The 15,280-nt window shown below is 36.0% G+C and overlaps 1 protein-coding gene across 2 annotated transcripts in view; it reads right to left on the bottom strand.

Annotated features, from left to right (window-relative positions):
• Window positions 1-1,850: 1,850 nt before the first annotated feature.
• The window catches only part of LIN28B (lin-28 homolog B), a 111,978-nt gene continuing 98,548 nt past the window's right edge, over window positions 1,851-15,280 (bottom strand). The window contains exons 4-5 of one of the 2 annotated variants that reach the window (XM_072642940.1): window positions 13,612-13,668; window positions 1,851-3,393 (exon numbers count right to left, since the gene is read on the bottom strand). In XM_072642940.1, coding sequence (XP_072499041.1) covers window positions 3,024-3,393; window positions 13,612-13,668 — 427 coding nt within the window. In that variant the 3' untranslated portion in view covers window positions 1,851-3,023. The remainder of the gene's footprint in view (window positions 3,394-13,611; window positions 13,669-15,280) is intronic. The other variant, XM_072642939.1, reaches the window with a different exon arrangement.

Here is a 15,280-nt window from a genome sequence, read left to right as displayed (position 1 = left end):
GTGCCCATAATCCTTTAGACCAAATCAATAACTTTAAGGAAATGTCTGGAGACTTCACACAACTAAAATCAGATGCTTCATTGTTACCAAGTGTTTGTCAGAAATATGCAGTGGTGAATTACTATACATTATACAGATATTAAAGAGTATGTACCATAGGGTCAACAGCCACCTTTAAGGCTGGAGCAGCATAAAGGTGTGCTCTGCATTAACTATGAGGTAGTCTTTTGCTGTAAACAGAATATAACATTTTCACCTATGCAAATACACTGTGACTTAAATCACTGATATTCACATAAGCAACCAGTACAGGAATACCACTTTATCGTTTTCACATGAAACAAAAATACAAAAATTGATATCTGATTATCAAAAACTTAGGTCTATGTCAAACTCAGAGGTAGTTACTAACATCAGTCCATAATACTTACATAAAGGTCTAAGTTTTTTGGTTTGTTTTGAATAAGCAGGCCCATAGACTATTCTGTAAAGAAAAAATCCAACATTATATGGTATATTCCCTGAGCAAAGTTCTTTGTCCTGAGTATGTTATGTAATCGTGATAATATTCTTATATAAAAAAATAAACCCTAAACTTTTAACCATAAGATAGGTTTGGTATGTGCTCTTAGTAGTTCAGTCTGGGTTGGCGCTTAAAATGATTTTCAACTGCGCCAGTAAGATCTAAGATTCTGACCCTAACTCTGAATATCTTACTCTAAAATGATCTCAGCTCTGAACTTTTTTTTTTATATGTAAACAGGGAATGTCCAGTTCTCAAATGCACAATTCCTATTTCTACAAGGTCAAGAAACTTTGGTTTGAATTTTCAAAGTGACCTATGTTTTGCATCTTTATACCGTTTAACCTGGTTATAATACCTGCTATAAGGTTAAGCAATGCCACTTTGATTTGTCTACATAATTTAAATAAGCTTACAATCCTCACATAAGGCAAGGAAGTACTTCTCTATAGATATATCACATTCAATATCGTCAAAGGTAAGCTTTGCATTATAGCACACTGAGAATATCAGTACAAACCACGGAGATTCTCACAAACACTGTCATGGAATTCCAGCTAAGTTGTAAAGGATTTGTGCCACAGCCTCAGGCATTATATTCTTATCAGCTGCTCACTGAGGCAGCAGCAACTGTAAAAGTCTCCCATAGCAGGACAAGTGGGGGAGGGACAACAAACCATACAACGGAAACTGTCTAATTGGATTCAAGCTATTTTCTTTTTCTTTTGATTATCTGAGCTTACACCCACCAGACACTTACAAACCAACATCTATTGCCAATGTTAGGTGTTATAATTAAGTTATACTTTCTTGGATCTGTTTCATAAATTTATGAATAGCAACTTGAACAGGAATGTCCTGTATTTCTTCCTGTATGAATCTCAATCTGTACCAATACCATGACAGTTACTATGCAGCCCACATTTCCTTACCTCTCCCCAACCAGTTTATCAATTTAACAAAGGAGCTACTTACTGAGACTATTGATGCAAAGCTTGCAACGCTGCATCCTGGATCTGAGATGCCAGTAGCACTTCAGAGCTCAGAGCTCAAGTCTCTATGGGCTAACTTCATCATCAATGATAAGGTAATTGCAATATGGTCAATTTCATCACGCCAAGTACATACATATAACTAGATCTTGGGCAAGTGAGGTGTAAGGACCTCTGCCCCAGGTTTCATGACTCTAGTTGTGTGCCATTAAATACTGTACTTTTTTCCCCAAAAAATATAATTCTCTTGTAACACAGGTTGGATAACTGTTGGTACCCACTTTATTTTCATTCTCAACCTTTACCATAATGATTTGTTCATTTTTTTGTGCTGTTTTGTTTTTTCATTTGATCTTTTTTTAAAAAAAAACAACAGATTTATTCCTGTATTCTCCAGGAAAAAACAACCACCAAAAATATACATCAAACTATTAAGAGTTTTTCTCCAAGATTTTCAGTAGCTTTTTTTGTTGTTGTTGTTATATTTAAAGAGAAGGGCCCCTTGATCGAAACAATGATTAGAGGGATTAACCTGACCAGAAAAGCTGCTACTCCCAATGGACCCCCCAAAACCTGACAATACATAAAGGGTCACAGTGGGATGGCATCACAATACCATACAAAACGATCAAGTCATAACAATTTTTACATTATCTTCCCTTCGTTGCTCCTAGTAGGCATCTAATTCATAATTAAGCCATATTCATGTAAAGTAACACTGAGATACCAGCACATAAAATACACATTCATTGTCTTTTCTGGAGTTCTATATTCCAGAACAAATAAAAACTGTGGCAGTTAGAGGCATAGAGCATTAAGGTACTGCCTTCAAGACATGATAATAGGAAATGCTGATCTATGAGCATCAGAAAAAAAAGCAAAATCAAAATGTTATCCCAAACTTGGGGATAACAGATGTCTTAATATCCCTAATATCATGTGACTGACTGGCAGCTATGAGATGCAAAGTATTATTTGGTTCAAATAAAGAGTAACAGTCATATTTTTCTTGTTTATAAGTGACCATAAATAAAAAAAAATGATATTTCAAGAAAGTTTCCAGGGGATAATTTTCAAAAACATCCTAAAATGTGAATATTGCTTCACATGGGACATTCAATTCTTGGACATTTCCAGTTGTGTGAGAGTGTGTGCTTATATCTACATACACACATATATAAAGATATGCCCTTCTTTATATATATGTCTACATACCTGTATATGAAGGCTACACTCATCACAGATACATGTTCTCTCCTTTCACACATGCAAACGCAGATACACATATGTTCTCATATTCGCTCTCATTCTTCCAACAACATAAAACATGACACCCTGCTTAAATATAATTTGCTTAGAGTGATTTGTCTGTTTAAAAAAAAATTTCACAGTTCCTCAACAGTAGTTAAAATTCCAGGTCAGCTGCTGATGGTGAAGTTACTTCCCCTGTACTTGCATGAGGTAGACATCCCAACTGGGTAAAAAAAATGGTATGTGATGAACAAGCTTTAAGTTTTTTTCCTTTTTTGAACAGAAGGCCCCTTTCTGCTTTGTTCTTCAGGTGAGGTGGATAACTTACTTGAGGAAGTTTCTTGAGGTGACCTGCCTGACCGTTCTGAGATTTCGGATCGGCCCTCCTGAGAATACGATGGAGATGAGTAGCCATAGGCTCCTCCCACTTCTCGGGGGAAAGTCGAAGTGGATGGCTGTGGTTCTGCTTCATGTCTTCCCTGAGAGATAGTGGGCTGCTGTGGAACAGTTTTATGGGGGCAATTAGCCACCATGTGCATGATGCTCTGACAGTAATGGCACTTCTTTGGCTGAGGAGGTAGACTACATTCCTTAGCATGATGATCCAGGCCACCACAGTTGTAGCATCTGCAAAGAAAGAGAGGGAAAAAAACGACTATTTTAACTGCAGGTAGCAAGAGAAAATAAAATAAGAGCCTCATTTAAATTAGTCTTACTAAGACATCATAATCTTCCGTGAAACAAACATTTTAAAATTTGCCTTCTTATTTGCCCTGACTAATCCAAGGGCTGATGATTAAAATGAATGAGCTTCCATAAAACAAGTCATTTCAAATACAATAATTCAAAACCAATAAATGCATATGTTTGTGGAAAAGACAAATTATTGTGGTTATCATAGAATCACAATTTAAAAGCTTAGAAGGGGATTTAGGGACCATGAGTACAACCTCATTTTAAAGATGTGGAAAAAGAGGTCTTGAGAGATTCAGTAACTTGCCCTGTGGTACAAAGGAGGAAGCCATAAGTTGGAATGCAAACCCAGGTCCACCAGAGTGAGCACTTGTTTCAAAAAAGCAATGAAAACTTTTCTTTGAAAAATGTATGGGTTTGTTTCTGACACCTTAGTCCACTAGAGGGCACCCGACATTAAACAACATATTCAGTATACAGCATTACAAAGAAGAGTGTTTAAAAACATATTCACATACATACTCAATTCAGCTGTGAGAGAAATTTATTCAATTTGTGATTGAGAAAATTACAACTGGAATTAGGTAGCAACATGATTAGGTTGGTTGTGATAACTACTTGAACGGGGAGAAAATACCTTTTCCTTTCTAAAAACTGAACAGTGAAATCTGATATCTACAAAATTCAGACATCTTTAATGAGTGATACCTGGCAAATTACCAAATACTTCAAGAGGAATACAGAAAGTATCTGAATCAGAATGTTAACTACAAATGGAATGTTTCCAGACACTTAGAGGTCAGATTCACAAGCACAAAGTAAACGTTGATGATAATTTAACGAAGGAAGTGGGAGGTTCTACGCAATACCTATGCTTTCAAAGGAATGCCAACAATTTTTGTGGAAAAAAAATATTAACATGCTTGTCATTCAGTTTTGAACAGATTTCTTTTTCTTTCTGAAAACATTTCATTGTTCCTCCAGGCTAAATTCTTCCCAATTCAAAGGAACATCAATCTATCATCAAATACTGTGAGTGTTCACTGAGTGCATGTTGTCCTGGGTGTTTATATTTTAAAAACATACTCATTTTCTAAAAGCTGCATTAAGAAATGAAGGCACATCATTTACTCCTAATCAGTTTTTTCATCTCTTCATCAAACAAATTTAAAACAACAAAAGTTTCCCTTAGGTCAATAAAATATAAATAATTTTGAGATTAAAGGAAACTGAGATCAGTGATCAAAACAAAGAGTCTAGAATGTATCAATTAATTCTGGGCTGCTGCTTTGTTCTAAAAGCAAATGTTTTCTATAATCTACATGGTACATCTACTATTCAACTTACATTTATTGTGTAGGAAGTAAGCATTGCAACTGATCCACTAAAATGGAAACACTACTCTTTTCATAATGCACCACAGAGAAAAATAATTCACCATTTTGCAAATGATTACTTTCATGGGTATCATTTATTTTTATGTAAAAGAAGCTGACAATTCTATAACTGACATTATATATCTTAAAGTGTAATAGTGTGTTAGCTGACTGCAAATATAACTAATTATATTTAAAATGACTAAGTCCTGGGAATTAGACTGCTTTATATCTCAAACAGAAGTGATAAAAAGCAGTTCAAACCTGTCCATTTCATTTAAGAAATGACTGTTTTGAAGGGGGACAGTAAAGATAATAATTAATTTGTATACTTTCAACCTCCCTGCTCCATGTAATAGGTAAGCTAGAAAAAACTAGATACACAGCTGACTGCTTTCTCAGGCACAAAAAATTAACCTAAAGAAATGGCCACATTTTATTGGCGATAGATTAATGTTAAATCAATCAATAAGTATTTATCTCAAACAACACTGCTGTGCATTTTCCAAAATTAGAAAGGAAAAAAATAGATCATATGTGTATATAAACATACTTACTATTAAATTATGTGTTTATATCTAACATTGTGTAAATTAAACTCATTTTCAAAGCAGCAACATTGTTGGTTGTCATGTTTTATGTTTTCTAAGAAGGGATCTAAAATTAAACAGCTATAATTAAAACAACAAATTCACGTATGAGCTAAGAAAGTTGAAGGCCTGAAAGTCAAATGTTCAATTATGACTACTTTAAAAAAATAAAAGAAAAAGGAAAACCACTTTTCTTTTAATGTGATTTTTGCCACAGTTCCTTTGTTCAGTGTGCAAAAAAATGAATACTTTATCAAGTTTAAATTTGCATTTATAAAATTACTTCTTTTGAATTAAGTTAATTTCTTTTAAGATCACATTCATTCAGGATCTCAGTTTTTGAAGAGTTGCAAAATAGGTTAAAGGGCTTCAGTAATAGAGTAGGCTGTAGCCACAGACAAATCAATTTAATCAGTCACTATGGTATGCACTGTGTTATCCAATTCAGTGAACCATTCTGTCTCACCCATTGACCAAGAACCGCTGTCAAGGTTCCACTTTCACATATAGGGGCTCCATCATATATTTCATCTGCATATTTACCACTACATCTGTATTAAAAAATGTTTCTATTTTTCCAAGGGAGCTTTGTTTGCTTATTTCTTGGCATTTTTTAAAAACCAGAACTACTGGCAAATTACTGCCTGGCTTTTAAGGAATTTGCCGTCATTAAGGAAGCTAGCCTTCTGCACTGAAAGCGTTGCATTAAATACATATGTGCTTGGGCTTAAAAGGGGAGGAGTGGTATTTATTCTCCCCTTCTCTTTATTCATTCCACGTCAATCACTCTTACTAAGAGAGCAGATCACACCCCATTCTGAAATGCTTTCCTTCTCAAGGGATTTACACCAAAATGGAAATGTTCAGCTACCTCTCAGCACACAAATGATACCACACCACATCCTCCATGCAAGCAGTATGTGGTAGTACTAGTCCCCTTTGTTCACTCACCATTCAGGAACGCTTCCCCAAACTAGATTTTGCTTTTGTTATGCATGGGCTAATTTTACATTATGGTATCTGCACCAAAATTACATATGGTTATGGGCAGTTATGTGAATAAATATATAAATGCATGTGCCCACAGGCACATACATATAAACAAAATTATAACCATACACCATTATATCTCTTAAAGCCTTTAGTAAGAATAAAAATGTACACATGCAAACAAATTCTTGCCAAATTCTTGACACTGTTAAATCCTATAAGCAAAATTAAAGGGGATCTAAGACCATGTGCTCTTTCAATCAAAATTATTTCACAAAAATATAGCTGCTTTGATTTTTTTAATGGGGATGAGGAGATCTCATAATTTAAAATGATTACTTCTTGTTTAAAAACTATTTCAAGATGGTTGTAGTGACAGCTACTCAAGATTCTGTTGTTTAATCAGTTTTTCAAAAAGCTACTAAAAGAAGATGGGAAAATGTTAAGCTAAAGAAGAATGCCAGCATACAGTAGCCTCAAAATCCCTTTGACATCAAAGACCAAATAAAATTTTAAAAGCATTTAGGATTTTAGGACTGTAATAATTCATTCTGAATAAGAAATTATATCATATAAAATATTATTCAAACACAAATAATAATCTTGTGACATTAATGGACATTATGTTATGAGGATCCACGAAAATAAAATATTGTTTCAAATATGGAAATTGTATGTGAAATAATTAGTTTATTTTAATTTATTGGAAAAACTACTAATTGAATAGGTGAAATATTTCCTCAGATTAAACATAATTATAAAACATTTTTCCCATGCAATAAAGAAAATAAGCCAAATTGTTTGATGATTCTTAATTCTAATATGTAGCATTTGTAGGACAATACTGATATACCTCTATCTGTATACTTATATGACTAATAGAGAGATAATTTTTCCTTCCAATGTATATTGATAATAAGAGGGGGATCCATAGTCTTTTAAATAACATTTTTGGAGGTGACAACCTGATCTTTTGTGTCTAATTAGGAAAATGGGTAGAGAAAAAGTTAATTCAATTCAGTATTAAAATGATTTTGTAGTCAGGATTTTTCTTCTCTTAAATATGAACAAATAAATAAACAGTACACACACAAGAACCATAAACGGTCTGAACAAGGTTCAGTGCTTAGAATATCTGGGAAAATATATTTTCATAGCAACTTCAAATAATATGAATATAAGGGAAGGAAGCACTGAATGACAAAACTACACTCAAAAGAACCTGGAAAGTCATTCTCAAAGCTCACTTAGTTCTAAGTACTGACATACACGTTATTTTTCTAAACAGTTCTACGAGTAACTTTAAATATTCCTTTAAACTTTGGGGACATCATTTTCCTGAACATCAGCAGTGCCCAGTCTTCTTCTAATCCCACTCAATTTGACAGTTTCCTCAAAAGTGTATTTATAAAGAAAAGAGTTAATACCATGCAGAAAATGTGTTTACACATTGTTCAGAAACAATGATTTCCTTACAAAACCCTAGGTAATTTGACTGAAATGCTACCTATTTTAGTAGCCAAGAGTTTATTACTTTAGTCCAGAGATCTAACTTTAATAATTTGAATATAATGGGTTACGATTCTGTTGATTCAACTATAATCTAAGTCTGCTAGAATGAACAATTATAAATATGTGGTTCTTTTCAGTGAATCTGAGTAATTTATTACATTAGAAGAAATAGTGAAATGCTATGTGAAATAATTAAGATGATCCAGCAATCTGATTAATGTCAGCTACTTATCATTACCACTATCAAATACACATTTATGGGACCTATTTATACTGTGCTTATTAGAAGGTTAAAAGCCTCTCTTATACTCAAAACTATCCAGGCTATTCTGTGGATTAAAAATTAAAGATCTGAACAATTATTATTACACAAAAAAGTTTTTGACATCTGAAAAATAAACCCATAAAAATTATCTACATTGCTAAAAACATCTTGAGAGTTCCAAGACTGTGGCTATAGCATTAATTCTATCTTATGTTAAAAGATCACTGTTTAATGTTTAATTATCCTACCAGTCTTCACAGGAGAACACTTTGTTTCATATAACACACTCCTTTGGACGTACAGTGGGACAGAGGCAAGAGTATTGACCTGACATTCAGGAGAACTAGATTCTAGTCCCAGGTCTGTGACCGAGGAAAAGAATGACCTTAGGAAAGTCACTTACCCTTTTTGGTACTCGATTTCCTCATTTGCAAAATAATGGGGTTGGATTAAATGTTCTTTAAGGCTTGTTAAAGCTCAAAAATGCTATGATTCTACAAATTCTGGGAGGGCTGAAGTGATGAAGATAGCATGAGGGATACATGTGGCAGTCAGCTGTCATCACTACTGCTCTGCTCACCCAAGACCATAGTTTATTCTTCCTGCCTTCTTCCTTATTCCTTATCCAGTTGCCATGAGCTGCCAACTCTACCTCTAAAGCACCGCTCACATTTCTTTCCATCTCTCTACTATTACTATTATTAATGGTTAGAATTTACATATCCCTTTAAGGTCTATGAAGTGCTTTACATATGTTCTGGTATGCTAACACTCTTTAGGCCTTTGTTAACTTTTGTCAAGACTTCTATAATAGCCTACTAGCTGATCTCCCAGACTGTGCTCTATCTCATCTACTCTTCATAGAACTAACCATCTTATTTCTTTTTTCAAAAACCATCACTGGTTCCCCAGGTGTATTGAATATAAAGAGAGTGCAATGATTTTGTTGCTGGCAGGAATGCAAAACAAGAGGTTGCTAGCACCACCCTATCCCCTCATCCAGTTTTGTCAAGTCAAGCTTCAGAGTACTCTGTGTGGACCCATGTAGGAGCTAAGGACCTAATGAACAATGAAAGGCATTTTCACATGCTACCAAAGAAGAGATGGAGTTCGAAGACTAACAGCTGAGGCAGAAGAAAAGCAATGTAAGAAGCAGGCAATGTCTATAACACTTCTTTAGCTGCCTAGCACAGAGGAGAACCATCAGACAGCAGCTCAGGAGACACTGGTATATGGTGAAACCCTGCAGTGTGCACCAAGAGAAAGCAGTTGTTCTGCAGTAGTAGTACCAAGCCTGCCAATGACAGCAGTAGCTACATCAGGAAGGAGTAGCTGTCCTGGAAGCAGGGAAGTGCTCTAGCAGGAATGACATGAAACTTAGTGGAGTGTGATAAGCTGTAACTTTCAGTGCCTTGGCCGTCAGGGTTTCTATGTAAGTTCTTTCTTTCTCCAGTGGTAGGGTAATTTATGGTAGAAAGTAGGATTGGGCATTTATCCTGAAGGAACTCAGGGAATCCAAGAAGTGGAAGTGAGAAGGGAAGGCATTCTAGGCAAGAGGGGGTGGGATGGGGAATAATCAGTGAAAAAGACTTGAGTCAGGAGATGAGTATTATGTGCAAGGGAAAGTAAGAAGGCTAAGGGAGTGGTATGCTTATTTAAATAGCTAAGAATTGCCTCTGTCATTTATATTACTATATAGTTTAATCAAATGTCTTTTGCTTTTAACCAGTGTGTCTTTTAATGGGTATGGCAAAAGAAATACCAAGAAAAGTGTGCAGACTGTGGTTTTCAGTAGATGTGGATCTCAAACATACTTTAATCTGGGAACAATTTCAGAGTCCATAACTGGGGAGAAGCAGGCTACAGATATAATTGGTTGGTATTTCAGAACCTTCCCAGTCCTACTTCAAGTTACTTTTTCTGCCTTATTTCACACAAGTATCCCTATGTTCACTTTGTCAGTTTCAGCCAAACTGGATTACTGGCTGTACCTTGACCTCAATATACCTGCTCCAATTCATTACATTCACACAGACAATCTTCTATGACTGTAATGTACTTTCTTCTCTCCTTAAACAATGGAGATACTCAATAAAGTCTGCGCTTAGCATAGTGGCCAGGAAGCCCTATAAATGTGCGTTGATTGATTGACAATTAAAATGGAGGTCTCTTCTAAAATATTAACCAATCCTTTTTTGCTTTCTGGCTTACTTCATGCTTCCACATATAGGGAGAAAGGGGTTTTTATTTTATTACTTTCTACCTTGTCCTTAAGTATTCCGAAAGCATTAGGCGAACTATTAAATGTAAGTTTAAAGTAACTGATTCCAATTTAGAAACTGCAAAGAACTACTACATGCAAAAACATTAAGTTTCATCAGCAGAAGGTAGAAAGAAGAGAGGTAGTCTACATGTGGTACAAAGGAATTATCAATTATATGGGGGATCAGCAGAGAGAGAGAAAAAGGTTTAAGGAATGAGGCAAGAATCAAATTAACACAAAAATCAGAGACTTGGTTAATTAATTAAAATGGAAGAGAATTGTAATGATGGTACAAAAAAAACATCGTATGATGGGTTGTTCATTCTATGTTATAGTACCTTTAATTATTCACAAAGAGACCATCAGAAAAATTGTTGCAGCTTATCTGCCAATATCTGTTGAAGATGAAGATGATGCAGAGAAAACATTAATAAATGTATAACAAGATCCTCCAAATTTGATCTACATATACTTTTAAACCGTGATATCAATGAACCATGGACTTTGGGGGTATGCGACAAAAAAAGTGCTAAAAATACAGTTGTGAATGAAGAAACAATTGGAATTAAGAGCTTACAAACTATACAAAAGCCGTGATTGAGGAATTGGGAGGCCCTGATTTACTAAGTACCAAAAAGCATCAGAAAAGAATGAAATGATTATATTTTAACAGACCTGTTAATAATATGAGAGTCATTAGACAAGAGTAAAGAAAAAAAAGAAAACTAAAGAAAGACTAAAAGTTAGATAAAAATTATGGCACACAGTTAAAATTATTCAAATTATTTAAACAGGTTGTTGATATTCCAACAAGGGAAATGGAAGAAGAAACGTATGTTGACACCAATTAAACCAATTTCATATAAAAGTTCAGTCGTTGTAATCAGTTACCATAATAAAAGAAACCAACAGAGCCTAAGCACTCCTTGGTCAGGAAAAAAAACTTAACCTGTTTATTCAATGGAGGGATAACAGCAATCAAAGACAATACTGGTTTAAAATACAAACTCGCTGTAAAATCTTATGGAGAAAGAAGGTGGAAGATTATGAGCAACAGCACTTCATAAAACAGCAAGAAGCAATGGAAGTAAAAACAAGTTAAAAGAAAACTTGGCAAGACACTCAAGGGAAGAAATCCAAGACACTGTGCTAAACACTGAAACAACCAAGAAAGTAAAAGAAACAGGCCCTGCCTTCCAGCTCATATTTGAATGTGGAAGAATAATTAACGCAATAACAATAACACTGCAAAGCTGCAGAAGCCTTAAGTATTCTGTAATGATCAATCATGATTCCAGAAACTCAATGATGAAGCAATATTATACATTTCTGGATAGAGAGGTGGTGGACTCAGGGTGCAGAGTAGGTTTTCCTTTTTTCTTTTTCTCAATGAAGTGGTAGGTGGGAGAGAGAGGAAACAGATTTCTATTAATTACCAAAAAAAATTATTAAAAAATCCGTGCAAACAAACATGTACATAGAAGAGCTATACATGCTGGCGATAATCTCAGAGGAAATGCATTAGTGGGAAAGGGGGGGAGTCAGGAAAAGTTCTTTTGAAGAAGGTAGGATTTGAGCTGAGTCTTGAATGAATCCAGGGAAGCCAGGAAGTTGAAATGATAATGAAAGGCTTTCTAGGTACGGGGGAATAAACAGTGAAAAGGACTGAGTCAGGGGATGGAGCGTCATGCGCAAGGAAAAGCAAGAAGTCCAGCATTGCTGGATCAAAGAATACAAAGAAGGGTGTAAGAAGGTAAGAAAGGTGTGAAGGGGTTAAGTTCTGAAGGTCCTGAAAAGTCAAACTGAGGGTTTTGGATTTGATGCTCTACACAAGAGGGAGCCACTAGACTTTACTGAGCAGGGAAATGATAAGGAAAGACATATACTTTAGGAAAATCAATATGACATCTGAGAGGAGGAGAGACTACAGTGAGGAGAGACCTGAAGAATGCCAGCTAGAAGACTTCTGAAAAGAAGTGGGCATTAGGTAATGAAAGTCTACATCAGAGCGATGTCTATGATAGAGATAAGGAGAAACATGTAAGACACCGCAAAAATAGAAATAACCAAAACTGGCAACAGATTGTAGTTTAAGTGAAAGTGTGGAGTCAGATTCTTGAGCTGTGAACCTGAGTGACTAGGAAGATGGGGGTACCTTTGATAGTAAGAGGGACATCTGGAAAAGGGAAGCTGTCTATTGGGGGAACATAGGGAGGTAAATGTGTTGAGTTTAGTTTAAGATGTCTATGGGACATCCAGTTTGAAATGTCTAATAGCATGTTGGAAGTGTGAGACTGGAGGTCAGGGAGAAATCAGAGCTAGATAAAGAGATCTGAGAGTTAGTTACATAGAGATGATAACTGAATCCATAGGAGATAATGAGATCATCAAACAAAATACTTTAGAGGAAGAAGAAAAGAGGGCCTAGGACATACCCTTGGGCAGCCCATAATTAGCAGGCATGACCTGGATGGTAATCCAACAAAGAAAAGAGAAGAAACAGCACACAGACAGGAGAACCAGGTAAAAGCAGTCACAAAAACCTAGAGAGGAAAAAGTAATCAGGAAAAGAATGACTGACAGTAGCAAAGACTTCAGAGAAGTCAAGGATAAGGACTGAGAAAAGGCCAGTGGATTTGGCAGTCATGAGGCAACCAATAACTTTAGAGAGAGCAGTTCCAATTAAGTAATTAGAAGTCAGATGAAGAGAGTGAGAGGAGAGAAAGTGGAGGCACTGATTACAGATGACTTTCTCAAAGAATTTAGCTAGGAAATGGAGAAAAGGCACAGGAAGATAGCTAGTAGGGGCAAACAGAGCAGGTGGGAGGGTCTTTAAGGAGGAGGGAGCCATGAGCATGCTTGCAGACAACAAAGGAAACAGCCAATAAAATAGGGAGAGTTTAAAGATTGCCTCCTCTAAAATTATAGAGAAGGCAATCTGCCAGAGAAAGCAGGACAGAATGAGAACAAGGATGCGTGTTAAGGGATTTGACTTGGCAAGAAGGCCATTTCTCCATGCAAGACTGCGGTAAAGAAGGTGGGGAAGACGACATAACTGGCACCTTGGAAAATATTTAATGAGTGTTCTTAGACTAAAGGTAAATCAATCAAAACATGAAATCATAAAAATATTATTTGGCAACTATATTTTTGTACCTGTAATTCCTGCCCATTGTAGTCAAGTCTAATTGTGCATCAGAACTGTGTCTTGGCCTGCAGGGGACAAGATAGCAGATGAGTTACTTCTACAGAAAACTGAGAGAAGGAAATGACAGGATCCAAGAAACTACTTACTCCACCTTTCCCTTTAGCATTTTTCCCCGAGTGGTAGCAACAAAAAGGAAACTGGAGATTCAGTTATATGGGTAACAAGAAGAGAAATCCCCAAGCTGGGTGCTGAAACCCCATCTCCCAAAGTAGCTTACATTTTAAAGGTGGAAATGACAAGTACACAAATAGAAACATAAACGATACAGAGAGATGGAAGGTAACCTTGGAGGGGAAGGCACTAGCAGCTCGAGGAATGAGGAGAGACCTTCTGCAGAAGGTGGCATTTAAGCTTAGTCTTAAAGGAAGCCAGGGATTCTAAGAGGCAGAGGTGAGAAGAGAGAGCACTCCAGATAGGAGGGACAGACAGTACAAAGGCACAGAGATGCTAGAGGAATAGCAGGAAGTCAGGACAACAAAATGCATGCAGAGGAATTAAGTATAAGACTGGAAAGGCAGGAAGAAGCCAGGTTGGGAAGCTGTTGAATTTAAAAACAAAAAACAAACAAAAACCTGTTTACATTTCATACTGTTAATAATAGGGAGCCACTGGAATTTATACAGTGATGGGAGGGGAATATATGATAAGACCTATGCTTTCAGAAAATCATTTCAGAAACCATCGGAGGATGAATTGTAGTAGAGAGAAAATTAAGACAAGGAGAGCAATCAGAAAAGCTATTGCAACATTTCAGGTGACAGTTGATGAGGGCTTAAACTAGAATTGTGCCTGTGTGAGTAGAGAGAAAGCATAACATACAAGGGAGGTTTGCAGGAGTACAAATGACAGGATTTGGCAACTAGTTGGATATGTGTGTGTATATATATATATAGATATGTATATACACACATATACATATCTATATATATGTGGTGAATGATAGTTGAAGATTACACTGAGGCTGACCATATGAAAGATTGGAAAGAAGGTGTCAAAAGCAATAGAGAAGTTCAGAAGAGGATAAGGTGGGCAGTGCAGTGAGGAAAGACAATGACTTATCAAATTTGAAATGTCCAGTAGTGAATTGGTAAAGCGAAACCAGAGTTCAGGAGAGAGATTAGGGATAGATACATGAACACAGAAATCGTAGCATATAGATGTGGGAATCAGATTGATAAGCACCAATTAGACAGGTATGAATGGACAGGGTAACAAAAACCCAAATAGGAGAGAATATGTGGGAGAGAAAAGTCAGAAAGTACCAAATGCTGCAGAAAGGGTAAGACAGCTAAGGACTGAGAAAAGGCCATTAAATTTGTTGATTAGGAGACCACCAGCAATTTTGAAGAGCTGTTTCAGCTGAATGATGAGGTCAGAAGCCATACTGCAAAGGATTTGGAAAAGAGTGAGAGGAAATATAGTAGACATGACTTTTTCAAAAAGTTCAGCTAAGAAGGGAGTAGAGAAATATGACAAGAGCTAGTAGGGATGTTTGGATCAAGTGAGTTAGTTTTTTTAAAGGATGGTTTGGATAAGGATATATTGGGAGGCATGAGAAAAGGAACTAGGAGGTAAGGAGAGATTGAAGATTAGTGAGAGTAGGGATAATAGAGGCAG

This window comes from Notamacropus eugenii, chromosome 2, assembly GCF_028372415.1.
Source record: "Notamacropus eugenii isolate mMacEug1 chromosome 2, mMacEug1.pri_v2, whole genome shotgun sequence".
NCBI classification, from domain to species: domain Eukaryota; kingdom Metazoa; phylum Chordata; class Mammalia; order Diprotodontia; family Macropodidae; genus Notamacropus; species Notamacropus eugenii.
Note: the sequence above shows the minus strand (reverse complement) of the source record. Positions and strands in the feature narration are given on the sequence as shown.